The 17,898-nt window shown below is 46.1% G+C and overlaps 3 protein-coding genes across 4 annotated transcripts; 2 read left to right on the forward strand and 1 right to left on the reverse strand.

Annotated features, from left to right (window-relative positions):
- The first annotated feature begins 445 nt into the window (after positions 1 to 445).
- On the forward strand, positions 446 to 1,393 carry LOC128346988 (olfactory receptor 1L6-like). The gene has a single exon (XM_053300871.1). It carries the CDS (start codon positions 446 to 448, stop codon positions 1,391 to 1,393), a length of 948 nt encoding a protein of 315 aa, XP_053156846.1.
- A 1,296-nt stretch (positions 1,394 to 2,689) lies between these two features.
- Positions 2,690 to 11,737, reverse strand: LOC128346989 (phospholipase A and acyltransferase 3-like). 2 transcript variants are annotated; one of them, XM_053300872.1, is made up of 6 exons: positions 11,650 to 11,735; positions 10,816 to 10,871; positions 10,543 to 10,722; positions 6,081 to 6,180; positions 4,355 to 4,623; positions 2,690 to 3,646 (listed from the first exon to the last, which is right to left on the reverse strand). In XM_053300872.1, the coding sequence occupies exons 3-6, from the start codon at positions 10,558 to 10,560 to the stop codon at positions 3,539 to 3,541; spliced, it is 495 nt and encodes a 164-aa protein (XP_053156847.1). In that variant the 5' UTR covers positions 10,561 to 10,722; positions 10,816 to 10,871; positions 11,650 to 11,735; the 3' UTR covers positions 2,690 to 3,538. The 2 variants fall into 2 exon arrangements, with proteins under 2 accessions (XP_053156847.1, XP_053156848.1); XM_053300873.1 differs by lacking the exon at positions 10,816 to 10,871 and having other exon boundaries at positions 11,650 to 11,737.
- A 3,821-nt stretch (positions 11,738 to 15,558) lies between these two features.
- LOC128343730 (olfactory receptor 1E5-like) lies at positions 15,559 to 16,506 on the forward strand. Its single transcript, XM_053293164.1, has one exon. The coding sequence runs from the start codon at positions 15,559 to 15,561 to the stop codon at positions 16,504 to 16,506; it is 948 nt and encodes a 315-aa protein (XP_053149139.1).
- Positions 16,507 to 17,898: the final 1,392 nt, after the last annotated feature.

Consider the following 17,898-nt stretch of genomic DNA (forward strand, 5'->3'; position numbering starts at 1 on the left):
AACTGTTCATTGCATATACTCTCAAAACCACCACTGCTTCTCCTCCACACTGCTCTACCCACTTGGGTTTCCCGACCTGTCTATTCTATGTCCCCAAGCCTCCCCCTCCCCCGTTCCCTGAGAGTTCACTTTCTATAGCTAATGGAAAAGGCATTGCACTTGTAATAAAATCCATTAGGTTGCTCCCCCTGTCAACTCGTGGTAAAGCCTGCTGTGTGTAAAAGTCCCTGTACAGGCATTTTACTTTCTAAGGGGCAAATTTAGAAAGATTTATACAAACATTGAGGTTTCCACCTATGTCACAAGAGAGCTGATGTTTGTTGGTGGAAGGATAAATTATTTCTCCTCCCTCCCAAACTGATTTATCATCTTTGTATCTAGATGACAGAAGTGTGAATAAGAATGTGTTTTCATCTACCTGATTGCTGTCACTCTCAGCTAAGCCATGGAAAAGGAGCAACAGAATAAAACCAGCCTTGCTGGATTCATCCTCCTGGGTCTCTCCTCCTCCCCAAAGTTCCAGATATTGCTTTCCCCCATCTTCCTCTTACTGTATCTACTTTGCCTCATGGGGAACCTTGGGATCATCTTGCTGATCTGCTCCAACAGCTGCCTCTTCTATGCTCCCATGTACTACTTCCTCAGCCACCTGTCTCTGGCTGATGTGGGATTCAGCACCACCATTGTGCCTAAGATGTTGCAGATCTTGCTATCCCAGACCGACACCATCTCCTACAGTGGATGCCTGACTCAGATATATTTCTTTGTGGTCTTCTGCACCACTGATAACTTCCTGTTGGCTTGCATGGCATATGATCGCTACGTGGCCATCTGCCACCCTCTGCACTATAGTACAATAATGAGCTACAGGCGCTGCCTACTGTTGGCTGCTGGGTCTTGGCTGTGGTCTCACTTTCGTGGTCTGCTGTATGTACTTTCGCTATCTAATTTGTCCTTCTGTGCCTCCCGGGAGATCCCCCATTTCTTCTGTGACCTTCACCCTTTGCTCAAGCTCTCCTGTTCAGACATCTCAGCCATTGAAATGTTGCTTGTCATTGAAGCCCCTGCAGCCATGCTTGGACCCATCACGCTCGTTGTCCTCTCCTACATGTTCATTCTGTCCAAGGTGCTGAAGGTCCCTTCAGCTTCTGGGAAGTACAAGGCCTTCTCCACTTGCAGCTCCCACCTCACCACCGTGGCTTTGTTCTATAGTACCCTGTTTGCCACCTACATCCGTCCAACATCCTCCTTCTCTGCTCCTAGGAGCAGAGTGGCATCTGTCTTCTACACTCTTGTTATCCCTACACTAAATCCTTTCATATACAGCCTGAGGAACAGTGAGGTGCAGAGGGCCATGAGGAAGTTCCTGAGATCTTTGTTTCAGCAAAGGTGACTCTTAGGCAACTTATAAACAGGGACGGCCCTTTCATGAGGTAAGATAAGGAAGTCCCCTCAGGTGGTGGACTACTGAAGTGTCAGCAGATGTCTCCCCCTGCCCCCACTGCTGCCCTTGTAGCAACTCTTTGGAACCTATTTGACCCTTACATGCTTTGAAACCTCTCACAGGGGCATAGTTAGAATTGAAGTAAGTGTGTGTGTGTGTGTGTGTGTGTGTGTGTGTGTGTGTGCAGGATGTAGGGTGTGTGTGTGTATAGGGACAGGACACAAATGTCCCCAGCCTCCTGTAGGAGAGGGAGGCCATGACAGCTTGCTCTTCCATCTCCAAAGAAGAAAGTGGGTGGGTGGGCAGGGGCCCTTCTTCACTTTTTTTTGTCCCTGGGCTCATTCCATCCCTGGCCTCACCTCACACTCCCTGCAAAGCTGGCAAGAAGTACGAGGGGAGATCAGAGATCATTTATCCGTGATGCAGTGCAGGAATCTGCTACTGCATTGCCGATAAATGCCAAGGAGAGCCTCAGCCCACTACTGCATGAGGCAAACTGTTCCACTGTCAAATAGCTCTTACAGGAAGGAAATTTCTCCGAACAGCTAGCCTAAATCTGCTCCCTTGTCATTTTAGCCCACTGGTTCTAGTCCTGCCCTCAGGTCAGGAGCAACCGAGATCAAGTTCATTCCTTCTTTTATGTGACAGCACTCTATGTATTTGAAGACGGCTATCCTCTCTTGCCTTATAGTCAATCGCCAATATAGTCTTCTCTTCTCCAGGCTAAGCATACCCAGCTCTTTAACTATGCTCCATAGGACTTAGCTTCCAGACCCCTATCTTGGATACTCTCCACTGAACCCCATGTGGTTTATCAATGTCCTCCTTAAAATGCAAAAGGCAGAACTAGATAGAAGCAGCTGCAGCATTTTTCATGTTGGGAAAGGCTAAAACATTTGTGGCTGCTTAATTTAGAGAACAAGTTGACTGGTAGTGGTGGGGAACTGTCTGGCAGTAGATGTAGGACAAACAAACAGGAGTCCTTGTTCACACAATCTGTCATTTGTGGACTTCATCGCCACAGCTGCAATGAGGACTAGAGGCTTAGATGGCTTTAAAAAGGGATTAGATCAGTTCACGAGAAGGAGTAGAGGTCTGTTAATGAGACTGCTCTGGGGTGTTGACAAACCACCCCGGACTAACTTTTGGGCTTGTGTGGGGAACCAGTGAATCATAGTTCATTACAGAATGATTTTGTGTGAAGCTTCAGTCCTGGAAATTATTGACAGAGAATCTGACATATAATCAGAGAGTCAACATATAATCAGATTTATTGAAAGGTAATTAAAAAAACTGATTAATAAGCAATACAATATTAACTAATAAAACTAACAAGACTAGTAATACCAACAATACTAAACTGAAGCTCACAGGCTTGTAAAGGGGAATCCTCACTGGAGTCTCTTGTGACAGAGTCCGTCATGAGGGTTCAGAACAAGGCAGCCATTAGAAGGGAATACTTCTTTATTGTGTTAAAGGAAGAGACAAGTTCAACAAGAAGTACAGGCAGGAAGGAGGAAGGGACTCTGCCTTCAATTAGTATCACTAAGAGAAAACGCTAGCGATGATCTAATTTCATTTGGCCATTTGCAATATGCCAGAGTCAAATACTGTAACTCCAATGACAAGCAATCTAGACAAGCCACCTCAGGCATCACTGGAGCTTGGGCCGGGCCAGGCCTGAGATGCTGTAGGTCAGGGCTGCACAACTCTGCAGATGTTGGACTACAGCTCCCATCATCCCCAGCTGCCAATAGTGAGGGATGATGGGAGTTGTAGTCCAACATCTGCAGGAGGACCAAAGATGTGCAGCCCTGCTGTAGGCTCAGGTAGACCATTAAGCTGAATTTGCTGCTGGGGCCTGTGGGAACATCAGGGTTTCCTCCTCAACAGTAAGGCCTGGAAATGGATCCACCTCACAGGCTTCAAATTACGTTTTCAAAGGTCTTTCTTTCAGAGGCAGTACTCTCTGGGGCATTACCTGGATTGAATTAGGACTTCTGCTGTTCTTTGCAGGTTTGGGAGCACTGTGGAAAGATCTTCTTGTACTTTTGAGCATGATGCCATCTTGACAGTGATAGACCTTGACTGATGTTAACCCGTTGACTGACAGAGATTGTGGAAGTGAAGCCATGCCTTAAAGTTTCCCTTTAAAATGATCAGGAGTCCTACTAGGCCTGCCCAAGAAAGGCCTTTTGCAGCCTATAGAAGAGAAAAAGAGTTGGGGATGGTTATGGTCAGTGACAGCTGCTCTTTTATGTTTCCTAAGAGCAGGGGTTCCCAACCTGGGGTCCTCCAGAAGTTGCTGAACTACAACTGCTATCATTCCCAGCTGCAATTATCGTAGCTGGGGATGATGGGAGCTGTAGATCAGCAACATCTAGAGGGTCACAGGTTGGGAATCCCTACCTAAGAGTTGGAATGAAATTTTGAAGGGGCGGGGGGGAAATCAACTGAATCTGAACTTGTGAGACTAAAAGGCAATATACTCAATCTTTCCCAAACCTGAATTTTAAAATCCCATTTTACAATTAATTCTACGTGAAGATCAAACTTTAGTCACAGAATTCAGATTTCTGCACCAAATTCTGAATGTTGTTCTTGACAAACAGAATGGAAATTGTCCATCTTTTGTGAATTTGGAAATCTGGATTTTGGATAAAGATTCCCTCAGACATTTGAATGTTCTGAATTCAAATATATGATAGGCAATTTATTTATTTTTCTGATATCGATTTGCTTCTGCTCAGGTCCATGCTATCACAACTGCCCTGCCAGTCATGAGGAGTAGAGACTTCCATTTAGCATGTAATCTCTTCTCTCTTCTGCCTCTCTCATTTTCTGGGATCAAGAGTCTAGGCACCATTTCAATATAATTGCACTGATAGTCACTAAAGGCACCTTACGCACCTGCTCACTGCGAGGAAAGCCATAACGCAGGAAGTTGGCAAAATGCTCGCAGTTACAACAGACCATGTCGTAATTGACCTCCTTCCCGACTGCTTTATTTGCCTTGTTGATGATCTCTTCCACAGGTCTGGGTTGGTATTTCATGTCACACTTGTTGTTGACCTGGGCTATGTCTTCCCCCATCACATCCCTAAGAGGTTCTCTCTTTACCACAGCCTTATTGGATGTGGCAGATGAAGAACAAAAGGAGGAATTTCTTCTAAACTCATCTTAAGAAAAGAAAAAAGAAACACACAAACCATAACTGTGTTGGGCCTGAGTGCCCTCCAAGAAATGGAGTCAAGAAGAAATGAGGAGTTATTTTTTAATTTGAGCTTTCCAACTCCACAGAAGCTGATTCTTCTTAGAGTCCCTTAGTGAGAATTAAGCCTTAGGCCTTCCCTCTGCAAGAGCTGGTCTTCCTGGAGATGGCTCCTGGAGGCAGCTTCAACCTGAACTTTCTCCCTTCATCATTCCTAGTGTTGAGGGAGTGAGGGTCCACCTCTGTGAAAACAAGGTCCCACCCCACCAAGAAAATCCTACCAAGACAATTTATTAGAAGAGCCAGGACCATGTGAACAGTGGCTGTGAAAACAACACAAACACTAGTTAGAGAATCCAGGCAACACCAGAAACCCTCTTCTTGCTCTCCCCATCCATATTTCCAATCAAGGGTGTGTCTGCCAGCCCCACCTCTTGCCCTCAGTGGATTGGGCACAACTTAAGAATGGTTCACAAATCCAAACGTGCACATGTAGGGCCCTGAATCATAATTGGTAATTAATGATGATGATAATTAATAATAACAATCCAGTCAGCCTGATTGCATGAAGAGGAGCATAAGATGACTCAGGTCCTTGCATACGACATTGGTGGAATCTTTGAATTTTTTCCAAAGCAGGGGGTCCCTATTGAAGCCTGTGTACTCACTCCTGTGGGGCTGGAATATTTTAGGATGTCTTTTGAAACAAAGCTGTCAACAGGCACTCTCCCATGTCTGACTACAAGGCTACCCATTGGTATAATTAAGGTGAGGTAGACCCGGCAGAAGCACCCGTAGGAAGGGGAGCAGACAGGGTTGAATGGCACCTCACACTTTCTCATTGGCCCTCTGTCTGGAGTCTAACACAGCAGAACAGATTCAGCCACAGAATAATCTGACTAGTGGTAGAGCGAGTCAGAGTCATGTTACTCTAGCTGACTATTACCAATTGGGCAGCAAAAGGCATGAAGTCTCCCCACCCCCACTTTAACTTCTAACAATAAAGCAGCACGGGCAGCAGCATGGGCAGTCTGCCATGAATGGACACATTCCCTCCATGTCCAGCACTGTCCTTGACTTGCCTAGATTTTAAGTATCACTCCCCATAGTCATCCATGGGTCAGCTCCATTTTGCACTTTAACTTCTTTGCCTATGACATATTACAGGCTCACTACAGATAGAAATGTCCTTCTGAATGTGTATGATGCTGGAACCCAGAGAAGTATTCGGGATCCTGTTCCTAATACAGGAATTTCTAATCACAGCATTGTTTTCCTCCACGTATTTACTGTGAAAGAATACAGCCCCACTGGTACAGCATTATAGCATTCGGGCTACCATAACAATCTCCTTTTGGAGTGTCCAGAAAGGACACTGCACATTCTGTCCCTCTCATGAAATCATTCTAGGAGAGAAGTTCTTACCTGTGGAAGTTACATGCACCACATCTCCATCGCCTACATAGATAGTCCAGTGGCAATAAATACCCCGGGAAATCTCAACCCGGTCTCCCAGTCTGGGTTTCTACAAGAAGAAAATGAGGCAGTTAGCAGGTGTTGGCTTTGTTGAGCCCTGCAGTCTTGCTGGATGCTGAACTCTCTGGGAGGGTGGCTCGGGCATGGAGGTGGGGGAGTGGTATTTCAACCAGAATTTCCAGCAGTCAAGCTCTGGCACCTTCTGCCTGAGCCACCAGTGTGCCATTTTCACAATACATCTGGTGGATTGAGCTGAGAGCCTTGAAGGTGCTACTTAGACTGCAGTTCCATCTGCATGTATATTCAGTCAGTTGGCCTCCAAGGCCACAAGACCCTATAAAGCCCCAACTTGTTCCCAAGTCTGAGTAACTTGTCCGGCATAAGCACCAGCTTTCTTGGATCTTGATCTGGCTTTTGACTACACACCCACTTCTGGCCCACTTGGGCTGCGAGCCAGTCCCCCAACCATCAACACAATGGTAACAGGGGGGTAGGGATTTTGTCTGCAGCTGAAGGACAAGGTCCTCTGGCAGCTTCCTCACGCCCTATGCTTTACCATCGCCCCCTGCATCTGATGTCAGATGCAAGGGGGTGGGGCATAAGAACATAAGAACAGCCCTGCTGGATGAGGCCCAAGGAAGCCCATCTAGTCCAGCATCCTGTTTCGCACAGTGGCCCACCAGATGCTGCTGGAAGCCACAGGCAGGAATTGAGGGTGTGCCCTCTCTCCTGCTGTTACACCCCTGCAATTGGTACTCAGAGGCATCCTGCCTTTGAGGCTGGAGGTAGCCTGTAGCCCTCTGACTAGTAGCCATTGATAGATCTCTCCTCCATGAAATTATCCAAACTCCTCTTAAAGCCATCCAGGTTGTTGGCTGTCACCACATCCTGTGGCAGACAGTTCCACAAGTGGATCATGCGTTGTGTGAAACAATACTTCCGTTTGTTGGTCCTAGACCTCCTGGCAATTTCATGGAGTGACCCCTGGTTCTAGTGTTGTGTGAGAGGGAAAAGAATTTCTCTCTCTCCACTTTCTCCACACCATGCATGATTTTATAGAGCTCTATCATATCTCCCTGCAGTCATCTTTTTCCTAAACTAAAAAGCCCCAGGTGTTGTAGTCTTGCCTCATAAGAAAGGTGCTCTAGGCCCCTGATCATCTTGGTTGCCCTCTTTTGTACCTTTTCCAGTTCTACAATGTCCTTTTTAAGATGTGGTGACCAGAATTGTATGCAGTACTCCAAGTGTGGTCGCACCATAGTTTTGTATAAGGGCATTATAATATTAGCAGTTTTATTTTCAGTCCCCTTCCTAATGATCCCTAGCATGGAATTGGCCTTTTTCACAGCTGCCGCACATTGAGTAGACACTTTCAACGAGCTGTCCACCACAACCTCAAGATCCCTCTCCTGGTCAGTCACTGACAGCTCAGATCCCATCAACATATACTTGAAGTTGGGGTTTTTCATCCCAATGTGCATCACCTTATACTTGCTAACACTGAACCGCATTTGCCATTTTGTCGCCCACTCCCCCAGTCTGGAGAGATCCTTTTGGAGCTCCTCACAATCCGTTTTGGATTTCACTACCTGGAAGAGTTTGGTGTCATCTGCAAATCTGGCCACCTCGCTGCTTACCCCTGCTTCCAGATCATTTATGAATAAATTTAAAAGCACCGGTCCCAGTACAGATCCCTGGGGGACCCCACTTCTTACTTCCCTCCATTGTGAAAACTCTCCATTTATACCTACCCTCTGTTTCCTGTCTTTCAACCAGTTAGCAATCCACACATGTACTTGTCCCCTTATCCCATGACCGCTAAGTTTCCTCAGGAGTCTTTGAGGAGGAACTTTGTCAAAAGCTTTTTGTAAGTCCAGGTATACTATGTCAACTGAATCACCTTGATCCACACACTCATTGACACTCTCAAAGAACTCCAAAAGGTTGGTGAGGCAAGATTTACCTTTGTGGAAGCCATGCTGGCTCACTCCCAGCAGGGCCTGTTCATCTAGGTGCTTTACAATTTTATCCTTGAGCAGGGCCGTAGCTAGGGGAGAGGGGGCCCGTATTCATCCCTCTCTCTGGCGGCCCCTCAGAGTGAGGGAGACAATGAAGAAAATAGGGAGGGATGGAGCTGGAGGGCCCTCAGGAGCTGGGGGCCCATGTTCTTTGATCCCTTTCATTCAATTATAGCTACGCCCGTCCTTGAGGATGTTTTCCATCAATTTGCCTGGAATGGATGGTATGCTAACCTGCCTGTAATTTCCCGGATCACCCCTGGACCCTTTTTTGAAAATTGGTGTTACATTTGCTACTTTCCAGTCCTCTGGTACCAGAGGCGTATCTAGGGAAAATAGCACCTAGGGCAAACACTGAAATTGCGCCCCCTGTCCAAGCATCTGACACCCACCTTTCAGATAACTTTACCATAATATCAGCTCAAAAATACAAGCCAGGCTCATTAATCTTTTAATATTTCAAAAACTATTTAGCAGTGGACTTAGCCAGACCAAAAAATGCTGGAAAACTACGAATTTCAGTATGCTGGGGCTCATGAAATACCCAAATACTATGTGGAGGTGTACTTGGAAAACTAAACAGAAGTGCCTGTCTAATTCTCTACTATGCATCTACTAGCATCACCATTACATAAGTTTTAAAAATAAATGGAGAATTTGACTTTCCCCAGATACTCTGAAAAAATAATTAAAGGATATGCAGAGTAAACTGTGTCACTGCTTGGAATATATTCTAGTCTTTCAGAAAGACAGTTAAAATGAGAGAAAGAGAGCAAGAAACTCCCAGTGGGCCTTAATACTAAGGATTTCACACCGATTCAAAGACAAGCTCACCATTAATAGCCATATTAGCAAGACATCACATTTAACTCACTTATCACAGGAAGCAAAGTAAGAGCAAATGAATACAATCCTAGCTCATAAGCTTCAGCTCAGTATTCACAAGCCTTGATTCTCTGTACATAGTGCCAATCTGAATATGTGTACAGTGTCTTATATTATATTAATTTTTTAAACTTTTTTTACCTGTAGCCCCTTTGGGGGGGCTTCCTAAAGGCTGTGGGTTTTTGGGTTTTTTTTGCAAAGGTTCCCCCTCCCCCCACTGGTCTCTAGGGCCTCGCAGGGACCATTTGAGCATGTGCAGTGGCCATTTAAAAAAATAATCTTTTTTTTAAAAAATGGCCACTGAAAACAAAATTGCCAGCGTGCATGCTCAAATAGCCTCTGCAAGGCCTGGCATGACCTAGGGACTCACAGAGGCCATTTGAGCATGCATGGTGGCAATTTTGTTTTCGGCAGCCATTTTTTTAAATTTTACAAAATGGCGCCCCCTTCAAGTGGTGCCCGGGGCACATGCCCTGCCTGCCCCACCCTAGATACGCCCCTGTCTGGTACAGAGCCCGATTTCAGGGATAAGTTATATATTTTAGCAAGGAGGTTGGCAATTTCACATTTGAGTTCTTTGAGGACTCTTGGATGGATGCCATCCGGTTCCGGTGATTTGTTAGTTTTCAGTTTTTCCAGACAGTTTAGAACATCATCTATTGTCACTTTTATCTGACTCAGCTCTCTAGCCTCCATCCCTAAAGAGCCGGGTTCAGGAACAGGTATATTCTCAGTATCCTCTGCTATGAAGACAGACACAAAGAACTCATTCAGCTTCTCTGCAACCTCCATATCCTCCTTAACAATCCCTTTCTCTCCTTCATTGTCTAATGGTCCAACCGCCTCCCTGGCAGGTTTCCTGCTTCTGATGTATTCAAAGAAGTTTTTGTTATTCCCCTTGATACTTTTGGCTAAATGTTCCTCAAACTCTCTTTTTACCTCCCTTATTGTCACCTTGCAAATGCAGAGAATGGGCCCCTTCAGAGCTTCCCTTCTCCAGTCAGCAGTTCATAGAATCACTGACTGGGAGCTCCTTTCCCAAGAAGGCAGAGAAAGGAGCTCCCAGCCAGCGATTCCACAAACTGCTGACTTGGGAAGAGAAGCTCTGTTCTTGGCATTGGCCCTGTCCCCTTGCATCTGATGTCAGATGCAGGGGTGCAGACAATACCCAGGAGAGGGTCTATTTGGACCCTCTCCAGTCAGCATTTTATTGAAATGTTGGCTGGCTGGGCTTCCCCCCAACCGTGCCCAGCACAGCCAGAGTTTCAGTGAAATGTTGGCTGGAGAGGAGAGGGCCGTGCCTTGTACTTCCAGCTGGTGAGCACTTTATTTGCTGGCTTGGTGTGGGAGAGGGTAAGGGGGCACCCTGGCCGAGGGGGAACCTTGGAGGCCCGCCTAGACCATAGTGGCCAGGGTATGATCATCCCCCCTTGCTCTATGTTCCTTATGTCTCTGAATGGTAGAAAATCCAGGCACCCGCACAAAGAGTGGAGGACCTTCGAAAATACCTCTCCCAACAGAACCATGACGTCTTGGGCTCAAATCTCCTGTCTTCCTCTGGAGTCTGATCTTTTTCAGAGAGTGGCAACTGTTCTCGTTCAAATTGTTCAAACTGTTTTGTCACATCCTATTTTGCATTCGGTATCTTTCACATCAACACCACAGCTGTGAGAAGGTTCAGTTTCTCTCTGGTGAGACAGAAAAGATGATCAATCGGAGTCCAATGGGCTGGTTCAGATGTCACATGGAAACTCAGTTAGAGCTGGGCTCTGTGTACCCACCCTGAGTCTTGGAGAACAACACGCCTCCCTCCCATTCCTTTGGAAAGGTCTTCTTCCTATCTAGGTCAAAATAGGTCAGAATTTGTTATGTCATCTGAACCCACCAATCTCATCAAATTCTAATCCTACTTGCTTCAAAAAAGCTGAGCGCTATACCTAAGGTTTGAAGTGAGTTACTGATAATGCCTGGGAATTGAGTGGGGAAAACAGAATCCACAAGTGCCCCAGCCCAGTACCCATTTCAGAGGGAAAGCCTGAGGTGAAAAAAGGCACTGTGACAGGGCAGGGGCTCTTGAGAGGGTAGAGGCCTTTTTCTGGTTGGATCTAGAGAAGATCTGGGTGCAGACTAAGGCAGGGGCAGTGGGGAGTCAGGTCTGACTGGCACCAATCCACATCTGCACATACTACAATGATACCACAAGTCTCCAGCGCTCACTCTCATCCAAAGAAAGTTAACTTACTGACTCAGCACCTGGAGCCTGGGAGGGAGTTAGAGGGCGCTCAGGGACACCCACTTCAGGGTCGATTCACCATTGTCTAAAAGATGGCTATGACCCAGCCTAATGTAGTGAGGGGATAAACATTGGAGGAGATAAACAAAAGGTAGAAGCTCATCGAGAAAGCATGGAGCTTTCTCAGGCAGCAGGCTTTACCCCGGGTTTACTGAGAGACTTTACAGCGAATTCAAAGTCCTGCCCTCCCCCCCGCAAATATGCAAAAAGTGGATTCTTTTACCCACATTGGGTAAAATTGGGCTGCACTCTAATTCGCAATAAAAACACCCGAATTATGAATGGCCAGAAAGACTCAGCAGAATAAGCTGCAAGTACTCACAGCAAATTTCCTCTCCTGAAAAGCAGCAGCCGCAATTGTGTTGTTCAGCTCTAAACACTGGCATTTTAATAGTGCGGGTATGATCTTATTTCATTGTACATTCCATTTATGGGCAGTGCAAACTTTCTTGCTAGGAACTGAAAAGGAAACTGCTGACGTCAATCGGGGACTTTCCCAGACGGCAGTCTTTACTGCTGGAGCATTTCCAGACAGCAGGCTTTACTGCAAGGCTTTACTGTGAGTTCGTAGTTGCCCCAAAAACGGATGCAAAAAGTGGGTTTTTTAAAAAAAATAAAACCCCCGGATAGAAATCGGGCTACACTCTAACATGTAATTTAAAAAACTCCAAATTTTGTGTGAAGTGCTCCCTGATAGCTCACAAGGACTTTGGGGTAAATCTGGCCAATATGTGAATGCACACCCTCCATTCTGGAGGAGATGCGAACTAAAAGCCGCATCTGGAAATACTCCAGGATTAACAGGGGTGAAGTACTGCAAGTTATGGGGCATATAGGATATTTCAAATTGCCCCCCAAAACTGACGCAAAATGGAATGTTTTGACCTTGGACATAAATTGGGCTAAGTGCCAATGTGCAATGAAAAACCTGAATAATGTATGGAGTGTTCCCTAATAGCTCCCAGGGACTTCAACCAGGGGTGTAGCGAGGTTCCCGGTGGCCAGGGGACAAAGTTTAGCCAGGGGCCTCCATTGCACACGCAAAGTGCATGCTCCAGGGCCCCAAGCTACTCCCCTGTGTCTGATGTCAGATGGAAGGGGGTGGGGCAACCTAACCCCCACCCCAAGCCTTCCCTCCCCATTTCTTGAACTCACTGTTTGGTGAGCCTTTTTGGAGAGTGGCCACCACTGTGGCCAGCAGCAGCATTGGCTCAACGGTGCCGAACCGGGCCAGCTACGGGGACGCTGATGGCCGCAATCCTCCGCCAGGGGTGGCAGCGGATTGGGGCCGGGCAGCCCGTTCTCCAGTGGGTCCTGCATGGCAGCCAGGGGGCGGAGCAGCAGCAAGAGGCAGTCTTCGGGGAGGAGGAAGCATGGGGGGGGGAGGAAGCCCCAGGGTGCTTCTTCCCGTTGCGCAGGTGCAAATTGCCGCACGCCCCAGCAGCATCTGGCGTGGAAAGGGTGGCATTGGCAGGGCACACCCTGAGCCTTGTGGGCCCTCCGAGCCTGAGGACATCCCCCCGCCATCCAATGAACACTACCCCCTGACTTCAACATAAATCTGGACAATATGTGAATGCACACTTGCACTTCCAAAGTAAAATCACTGTCTGGGAATGGCCCAGGAGTCAACAGGAAACTGCTGACTCAAGAGTGAAAGGAAAGACTCTCAAAGGAAAGACTCAATTAAGTTTCCAGGATCAAAGGAAACTGCTGACAGCCACCTGAGCACAGGGAATACTTAGGGGAAAGTGGGAGGTGCCCCCCTCAAAAAAAATCAGCCCCCCACCAATTTGGTTGTGCTGCCCTCCTCCTGTCCGTCTCTGCAGCTGGCCTAGGCAAGCTGCTATGTTAGCAAGCTGCAAGCTGCTATGAGTGGGCAATGGTACTAGGCTCTATTGAACAAGCTGAGCACCTGTTAATCATGATTTGCATATTGATGAAGCAGCTGCCAACAGGAAGGCTTTCCTCTGTTTTCAAAAGATCAGCGGAGCTGGCAATGACCTGCCGGCCTATCATAATTCATCATTTTCACTGACATCTCTGGCAGCCAATCAGAGTGGCCAGAGGGAGCCCGGGTGAGTCTTTATGTTGTTAGAGGTGAGAGGAAGAGAAGAGGGAATCACCATTTTGACTGAGCAGTGCTTGGAGCAACAGCTTGCTCAGAGTCTGGCACTGTTTGTAGTTTTGTTTTTTTTTATTTTTTTACTCAAAGAAAAACTGAGAATCAGATTTTGTTTATACTTAATTGACCAGTAGTGCTGAGTGAGTTTTTTCTAACAGAGTTAACAAGTTCCCCACGGACCACTGGGAAACAACTGCGGGAATTATGTTTCCCTCAGAAACATAAAGCATCTTTGCCACACTGGCATGCAGGTGTATGTGTGTGCTTCTATGCTGCACACCAGTGAAGAGAAGATATCTTTGCAATATGGAGACTGGATGACGAGGGGTACCACTGCACATTCTATGCATCTATGTCTAAGCTGATGATACACTGCACTCTTTCTGACCCAGCCATATTGCAAATGTATAGAAACTTTCCCCCAAATGATGACTGCCAGCCCCTCTGAAACTTTTGAGCTGTATTTTTCACTTGGTTGCTGGATTCTGAGATGTTGACCTACTTCAGAAGCTGGACATCCCTTACCTGGGAGACACCTGCACCACACATGCTGGATTAACTGGAATTGGGCATCTCTGGAAACCTTGAATTAGCTCTTAGAGTTGGGCTGGAGTCCTCTGACTGGGGGCTGGGGGTGGTCTCCTGCTTTTGGATTTCTGAAATTGTATAGATTTTGGATTCTTGAATTCAGATCTTTTGACATTAGCTCTTCTCTAGTGACTAATGCTTATGCCTTCACTGTCCCTCAGCCATATATTCCTTTACTGGAAGAGGGATTCAACCAGCTAGTGTTAATATACTACAAAATTAATGTTCTGGGAAGAGATCTCACGGAGGACAACTGCAAATCCAATCAACATGGTTGAATGAGAAAATTGGATGAATGGGATTACAACACAAATTGATTTGATTCCTAAGTGCTCCACAATGAATCTTGATACAGAATATTCACCAGAGATTCTTGAGAGAGTGTTTTTCTAGACATTACCACTAGATAAAGAAGTAGAAGAAAGATATACTTCTATATCTGAGTTAGGGATGTGCAGAACCAGTTTGATCGTAAACCACACCTCTGCGAACTGGGCTGATTTGAGTGGTTCGATAGCAAACGACTTCAAACTAGTTTGAGCTGGTTTGTCGACCCGACCAACCCTGTGAGTTGGTTTGACCAAACCAGTTCACGTACCCACAGTTCAGACCAAATCTGGTTTGAATTTGGACCAAACTGCGGCAACCAGTCTGTGCAAGCCCCTAATCTGAGCTGTTCAGTACTTGATGGATTAGAAGGTTTCACATAAATCTTGAATGCTTTCCAGAGGGCTCTGACTCTTACTCTGTACTCACAGATGTCCTTCTTAATTTACCGTTTACTTGAACTAGGGAATTAATGAGGTAAGGCTTTAGTTTGTTGGCACCTTGGGACAGTGATCTCTCCCTCCTCTTTAGTTTGTTTTCTCTCACTCTGCCTGGTTGTGTCAACTTTAGAGCTCCCACAGTTCCACTCCCCTGCTTTTGCACTAAACCATGAGTGAAGGAAGAATTCCTTTAAAACACACACACACGGTACTCTGCATTGTGCAACAACACTGTTGTGACAAATCAGGCAGCACAAATGTTGGAGTGTCATTCAGTGAAGGCAGAGGGTCAATGTGCCCTCCTCCACTCCTATATTTCATATCAAACATGTATCTGTCTCCGATTATTATATGGCATAAAAAATTATTCAGAACAAATGTTCTTAACCTATACTTTATTTTGAAGTGACATTGAATATATATATCCAAGAGACTTTGAACCTGCCTGTAAGTCTTTCCCCCACCCCCATTGTCTCCTTTCCCTGCTTATTGAAACCAAAAAGGCACTCCTGAGGTTTGTGCCAGCCACATTGGTCTTGACTACAATGCAGATGGGAGGGAAACCAGCACAGCTTACTGTATCTTTTGCTGTCCCATAGACAATGCCATGTAGATGTCCCCACCTCTTTCCCTATTTCTTCTCCATCCATCAGTCCACACATTTACTCCAATATCTTGGTAAGTGGATTGAGTTATTATATTTTTCTGCACTCTCTACCTCTTCTGTTCTCTTCCACAGCTGAGCAGAACCATGAGCAAAGAGAACCACACGGGCAACTCGGGGTTCGTCCTTCTGGGCCTCTCTACCCAGCCAGAACATCAGCAGCTCCTTGCTTTGCTCTTTCTCTCTATGTACCTACTGACCCTTCTGGGGAATCTGCTGACTGTCCTGCTGATTCGTTCTGATGCCCACCTCCTCCACACCCCCATGTATTTCTTCCTCAGCCACCTTTCTTTAGCAGATGTGGGCTTTGCCTCTGCAACTCTCCCCAAGTTGCTCCAGAACCTTCTGTTTCAGGTCCAGACTATCTCCTATAGTGGGTGCTTGACCCAGATGTATTCCTACATGGCATTTGGCAACACAGACAGCTTCCTCTTGGCCTCTATGGCCTATGACCGCTATGTGGCCATTTGCCACCCTCTCCACTACACTGCCTTGATGAGCCACAAGCGCTGCCTTCTCCTGGTAGCCAGTTGTTGGCTGCTGGCATCTCTCCACTCTTTGCTGTACACAGTGATGATGTCTCGCCTCTCCTTCTGCTCCTCTCGGGAGATCCCTCAGTTCTTCTGTGAGATCTATCCGCTGCTAGGACTCGCATGCTCAGACACAAGCACTATAGAGACTACAGCTCTCATTGAGGGCTTTTTGGATGTGCTGGGCCCCTTTGTCCTCATTGTCATTTCCTACGGGCACATTTTCTACACAATCCTCAATGTGCCATCTGCAAATGGGAAGCGTAAGGCCTTCTCTACATGTGGTTCTCACCTAGGCGTGGTAATCCTCTTCTATGGCACCCTCTGTTGGGTCTACTTGCAGCCTTCCTCAAGGAGCTCTGACCAGAAGAACATTGTTGCTTCCCTCATGTACACGGTGGTGACTCCCCTGCTGAACCCCTTCATTTACACGCTCAGGAACAATGACATGAAGGCTGCCTTCCGAAGACTTGTCAGCAGGGTGAGAAGCTTTCAAGGATACTAGAAGATGTTAAGGGCCTCACTTACAAACGTACATTGGTTTCAGTTCCTCCTTCCTCAAGAAGAGGGAAGTAGCACTAGGAGAGAGGGCATGCCCTCAGCTCTTGCCTGTGGGCTTCCCAGAGGCATCTTGTGGGCCACTATATAAGACAGGATGCTGGACTAGATAGGCCTTGGGCCTGATCCAGCAGGGCTTTTCTTATGATCTTATGTTCTTAAAAAGAGTTTTTTGGGGGGAGAAGGGCATGCTTGAAATCCTGAAGAATATTCTTAGCATGCCCATTAAGCTAGAATTCTCAGGGTTCCTTGAAGGAAGCCAAGACAGCTGAACTAATATAAAACTGATATACGTTTGTAGTGGAGCAATGCCTCTGAGAATTAAGGCAGAATGTCTACCAGATTTTGCTACCTCATATGTCCTGAATACTGGGGGAGGTGGCGTTTAAGGAGAGTGAAGGGAGTAGTCTCCCCACCTGCCTTTCAGACTATATGTGATTATTCCTCAGGAGTGTTTGGTAAGAGTAAACATGGCTTTTGTGAGATATACAAAATTTTGGGGAGTGGCGCACAGATGTAGAAAGTGCATTGGGGGACAATATATTAGTGGATATTGATTGATGGTGAGAAAGGAATTCACTCTGTGTATATGAAAAGTGTCTTTCTTTCAATAAATCAAGGGGTTTAGCAATGGAAGGGCCATGGGAGGGAGTTACTTGAAATGGGCACCTGTCTCCCCCTGGCACCAATGTAAAAAATAATCATAATGCATCCTTTTCAATTACCTTGGGCCTTACTGTGGGCTTTTCTTTTCTTTTTTTTTTGTTTGGCCATTTAATCTAGAATACATTTAACAGTAATTTTTTGAACCTTGTAAGAATCTTGCTCCTCTCACAATGAACTCTGAAATAGCACATCCCTGATTCAATGTAAACATGTAAACTCTAAATAGGAACAATATGGGAATGCAGGTTGTGGGGGTGGGGGCTCATATAATATGCACATGCAATAATATATTTTGCATTCGGGCATTTAAGGCTCTTTTGTTTAGCTAAGGAAAGCAGAACATAGACAGAATAAGCCAAAATTATAGTATTTTCAGTGCAATGTTTCAACTGCAGAAGTTCCAGATTGTGACACAGGCTGGGGATAGGGAATGTCAACTGTTGGATGAAGGTCCTGCACATATGATGCACCAAGGTAAATAAAACTGAAGAGGTGATGGTTTGGTCATAATTGCTAGTAGATAGGGAATAGTATTCCTGAGAGCTAATGTGATTCAGGACACAGTGAGCTGAATTTGGATCTGAGAAATCTGAGGTGGAAATCACACCTCCCCTCTAGCTAATTTTGCAGTCTTGGACAAGCAGAAGTTTCTTAGCTTCAGTTCCTCCATTTG

This window comes from Hemicordylus capensis, chromosome 2, assembly GCF_027244095.1.
Source record: "Hemicordylus capensis ecotype Gifberg chromosome 2, rHemCap1.1.pri, whole genome shotgun sequence".
Lineage (NCBI taxonomy): Eukaryota > Metazoa > Chordata > Lepidosauria > Squamata > Cordylidae > Hemicordylus > Hemicordylus capensis.

Bases quoted from the DNA above. Each gene is read 5' to 3' on its own strand.
- LOC128346989 (XM_053300873.1), bottom strand. The intron at 4,624-6,080 runs GTAAGAACTTCT...TCTTTTCTTAAG, and splicing joins GGTGCATGTAACTTCCACAG to ATGAGTTTAGAAGAAATTCC. The intron at 3,647-4,354 runs GTGCGTAAGGTG...TCTCTTCTATAG, and splicing joins GCTTTCCTCGCAGTGAGCAG to GCTGCAAAAGGCCTTTCTTG.
- LOC128343730 (XM_053293164.1), top strand. From the start codon at position 15,559: ATGAGCAAAGAGAACCACACGGGCAACTCGGGGTTCGTCCTTCTGGGC.
- LOC128346988 (XM_053300871.1), top strand. From the start codon at position 446: ATGGAAAAGGAGCAACAGAATAAAACCAGCCTTGCTGGATTCATCCTC.